This window comes from Rhipicephalus sanguineus, chromosome 3 (assembly GCF_013339695.2).
Source record: "Rhipicephalus sanguineus isolate Rsan-2018 chromosome 3, BIME_Rsan_1.4, whole genome shotgun sequence".
NCBI lineage: Eukaryota > Metazoa > Arthropoda > Arachnida > Ixodida > Ixodidae > Rhipicephalus > Rhipicephalus sanguineus.
In genome coordinates this window covers 145,597,533-145,610,589 of record NC_051178.1, presented here as the reverse complement: position 1 = coordinate 145,610,589, position 13,057 = coordinate 145,597,533, and the positions used below count along the sequence as shown (strand labels likewise).

The following is a 13,057-nucleotide window of genomic DNA, read 5'->3' as shown; positions in this document are numbered from 1 at the left end:
CATGTGCTGCCGTGTTGCAAGTCATATTGAGCGAAACAGTACATCAAGCAGAGGCTGGGGGGGAGCGGGAGGGCAATAGAATACATGGTGCTATAAGTAATTACAGTTGTTAATACTGCCCCCAAATCTAAATTACATAGGCATAAAGCACACATTGTTTATAGTAATTACACATGACAATTTATTCTCAGAGCTCAATTCTTTCTTTTTTTAATTGCAGTTTCATATTATGGTTCTGTATTGAAAAAAAAAAACAATGCTTGACAAACACGAAATTTAACAAAATAGCCAGTACAAATATCACGAAATAGAGAAGGCCTAATTGGCTGAATTGTATCCATGTATGATGATTCATGAATAAGGCTGCACATTAATAAATGTCGTATGAATATTTGAGTGCAACTTTGTCATTGCCTTACATTAGTCCTTGCCACATGTCATCTAATTCTCCCTTTCCCATCCTTTTGTTCCTATCTTCAACTTCTATTTCTATTTGTGCCTTGCTAAAGAGTACGTCGGTGTTGTGCCCTTTCAGTGGCAGTTGTTGGCCTGCTCCCCCCCATTTCCCTTTCGGCCCTTTGTGTATGTGTGTTTTCATATAAAATTATAGTAATAAATATAATAGAAATGTTTCTTGTCTTAGCCATATTGTGGACACCTTAATGACGGAGTGTGTTTTCATGGTATGTAAAACCCTTAGTGAGAATTTTCGTGAAAATGAATGGATGTGAAAGGAAGGAGGTTGTTTGGCTGTTGAAATTTCATTTTTATGACATCACAAATCATCTGGTCCAATTTTCTGTTTGGTATAGGGTAGTCATCATAGGCATACGCAGGGCTCCCCTTCAGGGGGGGCAAAGGTTCATTGCAGCCCCGCCCCCTTATTAAGTCAATGTATGGGGCAGACTTTGTGCCCCCCTCCCCTCGTGCACACACCTATGGTAGTCATATTGTTTACTATAACAGACAAGTTAATTGTGGTCCTGTGTAATGCTTTCGTACAGGTCGAGCACAAGACTCAACCTTACGGTTATGGGCATGGACCTTTCACAGAACGTTGGTGTGGACATGTGGGCTTCCAATGGACTCGGCTGTGGCCGTTAGGGATGATGCAAAACCATTAGACACCAATGCTTAGCACCTATATATCCCGCGAATCTAGCTGAGCACTGTTCGCTGATACCTCAAAGACATATGCATGTGTAGTAAGCAGCACAGATTCATCCAGTGGCTGCTCAGATGTTCCCAACATTATGTATATTGTATATGACTTCTCCACTCTTGTGTCACCTTTTCACAACGTTTTGAATTCTGGCACTCCCTTCGTGTGGGTTGGTTACTCCATCACTGCCTCTGAAAATTGAAATCATGTCCTCACCTCAAGCCCAATCCTTTGTCACTATGATGAGACCGCACAGCCATCCTTCACATTGACACCTGTGGACACGGTATCAGCGCAGTTCTTCTACAACGCAATAGTGCAGCTGGAGAACGAGCCATTGTGTACACTATACAGATGCACGCTATACATTGTGTAGAATATTATATAGAAATGAAAAGAGTAAGGTGCACCAAAACTGCTAACAATGTTACTGTTGTGTTCCCTAAGGTTTGCCGATCATGTCCCCCTGATTTTGAAATTGGGCCGCTACAGGGCAGGGTTGGCACGCTCGTCAGTTTATTTTGATCTCTGTCTCATGGTCCTTCAGAATGGAGACCTTGTCGCAGCCTGACATTGTGGAGCTGGGCAAGTCTCTGCGCATCTACATGGCTTGCCTGCACTCCATGGAACAAGAGCTTCTCCAGACTGCCCACCTGTTCCAGCTGTTCCCTTTGCACCCCACCCCAGGTAAGTAAAGTGTGTTTCTCACCTGACTTGCTACCTTTCTAGGGAAAAAACAAAATCGTAGTTCCGATGGCTGTTATGAAATGCCTACTGCTACACTCTGAAGCAATCACTTTTTGATGTAATACGCTGCATTATAAATTCATTAAAGGGTATGGGGGTGCTTTCAACCGCTGTAACGTCGTTTTCGCCTCATGGCACACGTGTGTCTGGCGGATTAGTCGTAGTTAGCGGGGTTAGTTTTGCCACCGAGTGAGAGATGGTGCTGTGGTCATGTGGCGGCGCTGCTTGATGGGAAGAGAGGTTAAGCTGGCACTTGAGGAAAGGCGCTTGCTCTCTTTTTGGGTTTGGCGCGACCCTGCGGAAAGCCCGTAGGGACAATTCCGCGGCTTAGTCCCACGGGCTCCTGGGGTGAGTCGAACGTCAGTGACGCTGCATTCATGGTACAATATATGTGTTATGCTGCTTGTGTGCATTTTCTGTGCGTTGTATTGGCAATATATTGGATTATTTGGCACGTTACTAGTTGTTTCTAAGATTTGGCTGGGGAGCTCGCCGTTGTAAAAACAGTTAATAAATGCCACGTGTTCGTTTGCACGACGGTGTGTACTGTGTCCATTTGTTCCGAGAGTGGCGAGTCTACCAAGATCCCACAAGGGAAAGGTAGTGTCTGATGTCAATGTAGCATGAAGCAAGCTCATGATTTTTTCTTCATCCTTTTGGATTTCCACAAGTTCATTTGGTCATTCAATGTCTACGCTCTCTCACTTGCATTTCCTTAGCTCTCATTGTGCCATCTGCTTAGCACAATGGCTAGTTGAGGTGATAGGGCAACTTCTCTAAAGCAGTTGCAGTGCCAGGGTCAAACCAGAAGAGTTTTTATTTGTTCATGAAGCTTTTCTATTGTGGAAGACAATTACGTTTTTTTTGTAGCCTCATGCTACTTTCACGTCATTTTCCAATACTTCTACAGAGAGTCAACAACAGACAGCAATGTGAACAGTTGTCATCATAAGTCTCTTTCTAATTTTGTTGAAGCCAGCAAAAAATATAAGCATTTCAAAGATGGTGCCCAAGGTAAAGAAGAGTCTCCACGGCCATGGCATCAGTCCAACGCTGAAGAAAAACAGCCCTGCTTTCTTATGGGCTTAAAATGAGCTATGTTTGCTTTTCACAGGCTCAAAAGTGCTGTGAGCACAATATTCACAACATGCTTCCTTCATTCTCTTCACCTGTACGTAATCATCATCACTGTGAGCGTCATCTTCGTTCTGAGCGTTGGTCAGGCGGCTCTGCTGAATAAAAGGCATCGAGACCGCGACTGTGCTGCGGTCTTTCAGAGTGGTGGAGGCTGCTTTCGATCCCCAAGTTCTCTACGGTGTCGAGTTCCCATGGAGCTTCATTCGGGTCGCCGCTTGCTCCGCCTATCAGCTGTCATGGCCCAAGACACGCTGCCTGGACCATCCGGCATCCCCGCCCAGCCACCCGCCCCCGCATGGACCGTCACCGCCCGGCAGCGGGACCCACCTATCTTCTCCGGTCTCCCACGCGACGATGTCGAAGTATGGCTGAAGGAGTACGACAAGACCAGTGTGTATAACCACTGGGACAATCCTCAAAAACTTCGCCACGTCGCATTCTATCTGTCAGACGTAGCGAAAATGTGGTTTTTTTAACCACGAGGACATCTTTGCTGATTGGCCTACCTTCGCCCAACAAATCCGGAGAATTTTCAGGACACCCAACATTCATTCTGAAGTCTCGAAGAGAAAGCTCGACGGACGGGTACAACACCCAGGGGAGAAGTACACTTCGTACATCGAAGACGTCCTTTCCCTTTGCCGCTGCGTGGACTTTGCTATGACGGAGGCTGATCGTGTTCGACACATCCTCAAAGGGATAGGCCACGTCGCGTTCAACCCTCTGGCCGTCAAAAACCCCAGCACCGTCGAGGATGTCATCACGACTTGCCAACATCTTGACGAACTACAAGCCATCCGTTTGCACCCAGACACCTGTGACAGCCGACCTTCCTTGGATTCGGATTTGCATACGCTGATTCGCACTCTGATTCGCGAAGAGCTTCAAGCGCAAGGACTGTCCTGTCCGCCCGCCCCTCAGTCTCACTCCTCGGCTACTAGTCTGCGCGACATCATCAAAGAGGAGCTGTCCTCAATGGCTTGTGCTATCTCGCCTGACACTCCGACGCCACCAACTCCGCCCGCGACGTATGCGCAAATTGCTGCCATGCAACCTGCCTTGGTTCAGTGCGTGCATCCTGTGCCTGCTCAGACCAACTTAGCAGCATTTGCGCCACGCTCACCTGTCCCACCTGCTCCTGCATTTTACACCCTCTGGCGCTCATCTCGCCCAATATGTTATTATTGTGGCATTCGAGGCCACATCTCATGATTTTGTCGCAAGCGCCAGCAGGACGAATGCCGCGGCTACGATATTTACGAAAGGGATTCGACGTCCTCTCCTAACCAGTACGAGCGCCGCGCTTCAACACGTTCCTTCTCCCCGTCCTCTCCCGACGCACCTCGAACCTACCGTCCAGGACGCCGCCGCTCCCCTTCCCCTCTGCGCTGCTGAACATCGCCTCTACAGCCGGTCACCCATACCTCTGAATACCGCTCGGAAAACTAGGTGGTGCAGTTTTTGGAGGGAAAGCTGCATCGCTCGGACAAACACCAAAACCTCCAGAGGGCCCGGCCAATTTGTTATTAGTGTATGCTGAAGGGGTGCCTGTTCAAGCATTGGTGGACACTGGAGCCGCTATTTCTGTTATTCATGCTGATTTGTGTCATCGTCTACGTAAGGTTACTACACCTTATACTGGCACTCCCTTACGTAGCGCAAATGAGTTTACGATACGGCCGTCAGCACAGTGCACCGTTCATGTTTTCATTGATAAGATCCGGCACCATATTCAATTCGCCGTGTTGACTTCCTGTGCTTATATGCTAATTTTGGGTTGGGACTTTCTGATGATTCTGCCTTCATCTCTTGTCGACAACGCCTCGTACACATGTGAGAGACTGATGATACCGACGAGGAATATTGGTCACACCACCATTTATGAACCGTCCAAGATTCCGTGGTGCCACCTGGCCACGAACAAGTTCTCACGGTTGTTTCAGATATCATTGACCATGGTGATGTTCTAGTCGCTCCATCAGCCCGTTGTCTCTCCAAGGGAATTGCACTAGCGTCGAGTCTTCTTTGCTTCACCAACGGCACCGCCTGTCTCGCTGTAGTCAACGTCACAAATGAGCCGATTCTGCTTCCTAAAGGCTCTGTTGTAGTTTGCGGCGTGGACACACAACCTCTCTCTATAGTGGCTACGAATAGTACTGATGCGCCGCAACCACGCTCACTTACACATACTACTCCTGCTACGGCTCTCGCCAATGCAATCAGCACGGATCTGACTCCGCCGCAAGCAGATGAACTACTAGCGCTGTTGTCGAAGCATAAATCTTCCTTCGACATACATTCCCCTATTCTAGGACAGACTTCGGTGGCAGCTCATCGCATACACACTGATGGAACTTCTATTTTCCGCCGCCCACCATACCGTGTATCTACTAGTGAACGCGAGATCATCGACAGGCACGTTACCAATATGCTCAAGCAAAATATCATCCACCCCTCCGCAAGCCCTTGGTCCTCACATGTCGTTCTCGTGCGCAAGAAAGACGGCTCGGTGCGATTCTGCGTTGACTACTGTGCCTTGAACAAAATAACCAGAAAAGACGTATATCCCTTGCCTCGCATTGATGATGCCTTAGATTCGTTGCAAGGAGCGGAATATTTTTCAAGCCTTGACCTGCGCTCCGGTTACTGGCAAATTCCCATGCACGAGGATAATAAGGAGAAAAGTGCCTTTGCCACACCTGACGGGCTTTGCGAATTTAACGTCATGCCTTTTGGGCTCTGTAATGTGCCAGCAACCTTTGAACAAATGATGGACACTGTACTGCGGGCCCTTAAGTGGAAGACATGCTTATGGTACCTTGATGACGTAGTCATATTTTCTTCGAACAACACTTGCAGCGCTTGGACGAAGTTCTGACGTGTTTCGCAGTTGCTGGTCTCCAGCCGAATACCAAAAAGTGCCACTTTGCAAGCAAAACCATTAAAGTACTAGGACATCTCGTTAGCAAAGAGGGAATTCGGCCTGACCTCGACAAGATTGCCGCCGTTCTTCGCTTCCCGACACCTCACCGTTCCAAAGAGCTCCGCAGCTTTCTTGTCCTCGCCTCTTACTTCCGGCGCTTCATACGCGACTTCGCCACCATTGCCGCACCGTTTCACCAACTCCTTTCCTCGGGAACTTCATATGTATGGTCGGACGAGTGCCAAATGGCTTTTCACACATTGAAACGTGCCCTCACGTCTGAGCCAGTGCTTTGTCATTTCGATGACACTGCGCCCACTCTCCTCCATACTGATGCCAGTGGTCATGGAGTCAGCGCTGTTCTTTTGCAACGACACGAAAGTTCGGGAGAATGTGTGATCGCGTACGCAAGTCGGACCCTGACATCTGCTGAGAAAAACTACACGATCACTGAGCGGGAGTGTCTCGCCGTTGTCTGGGCCATTCAGAAATTTCGACCTTATGTCCACGGCCGCCACTTTACCGTTGTGACTGACCACCACGCTCTGTGCTGGCTGTCGACGTTAAAGAATTTGTCTGGACGCCTCGGTCGCTGGATACTTCGTCTTCAAGAATATGACTTTGACGTCGCGTACAAATCCGGCAAGAAACATAACGATGCAGATGCCCTCAGCCGCTGTACGTTACCTCCATCGTCAGACATAACCGGCCTGTCGCCATCCGTGAGCGACCCCGTCCACGAGTCTTAAGCAGTTCTTTCACTCGCTGCTCTCAATGTGCTTCCTTCTTTCCGCAATGAGACGTTTGCGTCTCACCAACGCAGCGACGTTTACTGCCACTCCATTATGCAATGCCTTCATGGCTCTTCGCGTCCTCCTAACGCCCACGTCCGTCGCCAGTTGCAGAACTTCAAGATTGAGAACTCAATCCTATACCGCTATATCTTCCACCCCGAAGGGCAGCGTTGGGTTCCCATCGCTCCTCGCTCACTTATAGCACAGATATTGGCAGCATTTCACGACGACCCCAAGGTTGGTCATCTCGGCTTTCACAAAACCTATGAACGCATCCGCAGTCGCTTTGCTTGGCCTGGACTCTCCACCTGCGTAGCGCGATACGTTGCTTCATGCTCGCTCTGCCAGCGCCGCAAACGACCCACTTCATCTCCCGCGGGACCCCTACAACCTCTTCCATGTCCTGACGCTCCATTCGAGGTCATTGGGATCAACCTCTACGGACCACTGCCAATATCAGCAAGCGGTAAGCGATGGATTATCACAGTAGAACACTTGACAAGGTACGCCGAAACAGCTGCACTCCCTTCCGGATCAGTAAAGGACATTGCCATCTTCTTCCTGGAAGCTATCTTTTTGCGACATGGTGCGCCGCGTGTGCTTTTGAGTGACCGCGGCAAGGCGTTTCTGTCGAAACTACTCGAGGACATTCTCCATGCCTGTAACACCATCCATAAGACGACTTCCAGCTACCATCCCCAGACTAATGGCCTCACAGAGCGCTTTCATTGAACTCTCTCCGATATGATCTCCGTATATATCAACGCAGACCACACAAACTGGGATACCATCTTGCCATTTGTAACCTTCGCATACAATACCACTACGCAGCGCACCACGGGCTACTCACTCTTCTTTCTTATCTACGGCCATCAACCGACATCTCCCCTAGACGTCTCTTTTTTTGATGTCCCCGTAGGGTCGTCGGTGTCGTCGCGTGAGCACTTAATTTCTCGCCTTGTCGCTTCTCGCCACCGCGCCCGCCTCAATACCGAGGCGAGTCAACAGGATCGGAAGGCTCGCTACGATGACTTTCACTGCGTCGTTCACTTCAATCCCGGAGATGAAGTATTGCTGTTGACCCCTACGCGAGTTCCTGGCCTATGTGATAAGTTTCAGCCACGTTTTATCGGCCCTTACGCTATCGTCAAGCAAACTTCTCCCGTGAACTATCGGGTAACTCCCGTTGTCATGCCTTCCGACAGCCGTTGCCAAGGCACAGAGGTTGTCCATGTTTTCCGCTTAAAACCATTCCTACGACGTACACAACCCTCATAAACAGCGGCCAGGTTGGCTGCTTCAGTGCGAGGGGAAATTAGTTTGAGCACAATATTCACAACATGCTTCCTTCATTCTCTTCACCTGTATGTAATCATCATCACTGTGAGCGTCATCTTCGTTCTGAGCGTTGGTCAGGCGGCTCTGCTGAATAAAAGACGTCGAGACCACGACTGTGCTGCGGTCTTTCAGTGCAAAGTATTGAGGTGCAGTAATATGAATCTACCATCAATATGTTTACCTTAGATTTTCATGGGGAGGTAGTGTATGCAATAACTTGTGAAGCTGTTGCAGAATATGAGGGTTGTACCAAAAGTAAGCTTCCCATATTTTTTACAAATGGAAAACATTGTTTATTGTTAATAATTTATACATCGTTGAAAAGCCTACACTTTTGTCTATTTTTCAGCATCGCTCCATTGTTTTCGACACACTTTTCAAGACGGTGCTCCAGCTTTTGTACTCCTAAATCGAAGAAGCCTCCCATCAAACTGTTGAGGAAGCGTGTGACCTCTGCTTGGGCTTCATCGTCGCTCTTAAAGCGTTTGCGACCTAAGCTAGTGTTCCTTTACCTTGGGGAAGAGGTTCTTTCATTTGTGCCGTGGGAAGCTCCAGGATTGCGTTCAACAAGTTCACGGAGAGTGACCCTCCGATCTTTCAGCAGCTCACTGTTGATCTTCTGGACAATCGCATCCGAAACCACCGGTCTTCCCCTTCGTTCTTCATCGTGAACTTCCGTGCGACCCTCAGCAAAAGCCCTGCGCCATTTGCAGACGTGCTGAACGGACGTGCACTCTTCACCATAAACATCAGTCAGTTGCCGATGAATCTCCATGGGCAGTAACTTCCTTGCGTGGAGAAAACAGATTACTGCTCGAACCTCGCACTTGGTGGGAACGGCAATCAACACTTCCATCTCTGACGGCTGCAAAGTGAACACTGTGCGATGTAGCGGTTCGCGGACGGGAGGGCTCGAGAGAGGGGGAACCACTGCGCACGGCACTGTTGTCGGATTTAGCCTAGCGCCTTCCCTCGAGGCTGTAGCTCAGTGGGAACCTTACTTTTGGTACAACCCTCGTATATGGGGGGAAATTGTCCGAGAGGCAGCACATTGTCAATAAAAGCATAATTCAAGGTGGTTGTCACATCGCTGATTGTCACACTGCGTGTGCTACTGATGATATCCTAACATTCCTGGCACGGTTGCGATTTCTCGTTGCAGATGGTTCGGTGAAAGCTCAGTTCGTGCACACGGGGACCACTGGTGGCATGGAGCAGATGTTCAGCGCTGTCTGCGAGTCCCTGATGTTGTCCACGGCTGACAAGTACCGGCAAGAACGAGATAGCTGGAAGCAGCTGGCAAAGTGAGCACTTAATTGAGTGTGTTTATCATTTGTTGAACTGTAGCGCGCATAATAAATGACAGTGTAACAAACAAATGCTGGTTTAATGCCGGTGTGCTCTGTTTTTCTGTGCACGCTGCAATTGCAAAACGAACTATTACCAGTGCACCCAACTTTCATTTCTATTGCAGTTGTGTTCATCATTAGCATTGCATTCAGTTCGTATTCAGTGGCTTACTTAATTGGAGGAAACTTTTTACTGCATACAGTTGAGAAAGCCAGAGTCAAAACTGCAAGGTTCATTAATTGGAAAGAACACTAATAGTACACGTTTAGGGGCTAGTTGGTGCATTCTTTCAGAAAGGAAGGATTGAGCAAAAAACACAGCACATAGACAGAAACGATGACACCTGTGAAAATTTGCAACTGTTTTATTCACATCTTAGGCGAGTGAACGTATAGGACACAGAGAAGGCAGAAACCAGAAAGGAGGTACCCCACATGCGCAGAGCAAACTGCAAGAAGGAAATAGGCGATTAAAACCTGTAGTTTAGCACATTGCATGTAAAAACGCACACTCACTTTGATTAATAGCAATCGAGGGGGACTTATACATTCACTGCTGCTTCTATCAATATGTCAATATCAATATATCGGTACCTTCTTTCTGATGTTCCTTTCTGATAGAAAGACACCCTGTAACAAGTACTCTGTGGTAGCCTGGTTCGGTCATATATTCCAGCAGAATGCATTAACAGTATAAATGACGTGCATTCATGAGGTTGCATGATGCGACTAGGAACAGTCTTTGTCCAAAATATTGTAATTAGTGCCATGAACATATCCTCCCTAGCTTTGTAATCTTTCCAGCGCTATCACAGCTGGTGCTTTCTCTTATTTGCCTGCACTGGAGAGGCTTTATCTAGTTACATTGTGTGGTGTACCATTGCAAAATTTTGACGTTCTTGTACCCAGGCTTACTATGGACATACGTGCACTCAGTGATTCGTTGCATACGGATGCGGTTTTAGGATCCATGGTTGACTACGTCATCTTTAATCCAGGTGCGTCGTGTTTTTCTCATGTAACCTTTCGATTCTTTATCTTGGGGAATCTGTGATTGCCTTGCTTTGAACAGCTATGTATATGTACTTTTGTGATAGTTTGTTTTAGGTTGTCTGAGCTAAACAACCTTCTTGGAACGTTTTTGTGTTTGGATGTGCTTAATTTATGGCTCCCTTAAAGGCTTGAAGGCAATACATAAGGCAGTAGTTTAGTTACAAGAGAATATTGTGGTCTTATACACCAACCCTCTTTAACGTTTTATTTACAGTGTAATCATTGCTCATCATAGCATCATTATTGACACATGAGAGTTATCTAGATCTTTTTCTTTAACCCAGTAATCAATTCACAAACGCAATATAAATTCTTAGCACTTTTGAGCGTAGAATCTCATAGCGTTGGCACACTATAGCCAGTGTAGCCTTTTTGGCCATTAAACACTGCCAACAATAAAATAATAATAACAAGAGAATTGTTTAACGTTCATGAAAGAAAACGTCAACTATGCTTGAGAAATATGAGGTGGTGGAAGCATATGAATACTATTTGTTTATTATGCTGGTACTGAAATAAAAAAGATAGAGAAACAAGCTGAAAAGAAAAAGAATAAGAAAATTAAAAGTAATGAAAAAAACACGGGAAGTTTTCACAAAGTCGCGCAAAGCTTGGTACAGCGAAGCTAGTCGAACTTTCTCGCCGCCTCCCTGGCATTTTCTCGTCGAGTGTAGTCGGGATCGGCTCATCACCGCCTATTCGCGGATGCTTCCCCGACCAAGTAGGCTGCATCGGCCCATTGCCGCTGTTGCTGTTGTCGTCAACCGACATGTCTCCCTTCGAGATGCGACTTCCTCCTTGCAAGTGCACACTTTCTTAGGACGCCCCATGATTGTCTGGGCACGATCGGGCGCAGCCATTTATAGCTGCGCCCAAAGCTGTGACGTGGCTGCAGCTGCTAGGTAACATGATGCGAGGCTAGGCTATGCACTGCAGAGCGAAAGTTGTGCGCGATGTCTCTGTTTGTGGGTGTGACTTAGCTAATGTGCATGCGTGGCTTGGCGAAGTTATGGCAGGTGTTGCCCAGCTGCGGCGTGGCTGGTTGCTAGGCAACACGAGACGAGGTTTTTGAGTCACAACAGACATTTTACGCCGAGCTGAACAGCTTTGCTGTTAACAGTGGTAACATCCGTTTGATTATGAAAAGAAAGAGTGCTAGAAGAGTTGAAATGTGTGCTGACAGCAGGCTGTGTTGGGTTTGACCTGATGAGAGCAAATACTATTCTCTTGTGAATGATGATGATGGACAGTTGTTGCAATTGGAAAAAGGCACAGTTTGCACATAAGGTTGTGCTATGGGAAAAGGCATCCCACAGGGCTCTCGCTGCTGGAAACGAAAAAAATGGCCATTGCCGATATGCATCTATGCACACGCACTGTGTAGGTGATCATGATCGAGGCAAGATAATGACTTTGGCAGTCTCTCCTGTCCTCCTGCTTCTGAAGCCCCCGAATGTCTTGATTGCAAATTGCAAAGGAAAGGGTGCAATAAGCAAAGGTGAACAATAAAACAATGGGAACGAAGAGACGGCAGATCATCAATGTGATCTCGTGCATTCACTTAAGGATTCATGCAACATAAACAAAAATGTAACATTTTTCACATCTAGAGGGAAATGAAAGTGTTCTCATGTTCTCAACTTGGCTGTAGTGAAAAAAATGAGCCATACTTGAAAGGTCACCACTGTTTGTGTAATTTCACAGTAATCATCATTATGAAGCAATTAAATATTAATACATGCATTCTTTAAGCTTGGTTGATCAAATGCACTAGGATTTTTGGCTCGGCTGCACTTACCAACTGGGACTGTGCAAGTATCGTTGGCTAACAGTGATAGCCAATCATGCATCGATGAAGTTCCTTTTACCTATTTGTGTACGAATCCAGGCTGCTGCTGAGAGTGCAAAAACTAGACAATGAAACCCAGGTTTGCTTATCACGCGATAGTGTCTGTGAGCAAGGAATGCCTTGGCTTTCCAGATGACAAACTGTCCAAGGCTCACCAACCCAGTGAAATGGCACAGTCCAGCAACCTGAGGCTGCTTGGGCCTGCCTCTGCCACCAGTTCTGAAGAGAACCTGGTGAGCTTGTTCCCAGTAATCTGCTTCATAAAATAATTAATTTTTTTTCCACTTTTGAAAAAAGCAAAGCATGTTGGTCCTTATTTATTGGCTTGTCCTTGTTGGGCAGGAATTATTTAACTGAGATTACACTGTGTTGCCAGCAGAGGATCATAGCTGCACTTCAAAGTATATTATAGCATCACAAATTGACACTAAGCCATAAATTGGAGTACCTTCTATCGTGTTAGGAAAAAAGAACAGCAAAGAATTGATGGTATTGAGAGCACCAAGAGCTATACTACTCTTATCTTGCACATCCTCTTGGTCATAGAGTTTCCTATAGATACACTAGAGAGAACTGTGGTGCTAGTGTTTATGGGACCTGCAACGCATGGCGCTTCAGTCAGCATGGGAATGATGGGTAGTACACGGATATTTCTAAACTTCGTTCTTTCGGCTCCGTTTGGCTCCGCGTCACCTGCATTCGCTT

The 13,057-nt window shown here is 47.1% G+C and overlaps 1 protein-coding gene across 2 annotated transcripts in view; it reads left to right on the top strand.

The window, feature by feature from the left end:
- LOC119387375 (uncharacterized) overlaps positions 1-13,057 on the top strand; it is a 36,589-nt gene that overhangs the window by 5,638 nt on the left and 17,894 nt on the right. For both annotated transcript variants that reach the window (XM_037654745.2, XM_037654746.2), the window contains exons 4-7: positions 1,710-1,849; positions 9,264-9,405; positions 10,360-10,448; positions 12,485-12,585. In XM_037654745.2, the coding sequence (XP_037510673.1) occupies positions 1,710-1,849; positions 9,264-9,405; positions 10,360-10,448; positions 12,485-12,585 (472 nt within the window). The remainder of the gene's footprint in view (positions 1-1,709; positions 1,850-9,263; positions 9,406-10,359; positions 10,449-12,484; positions 12,586-13,057) is intronic.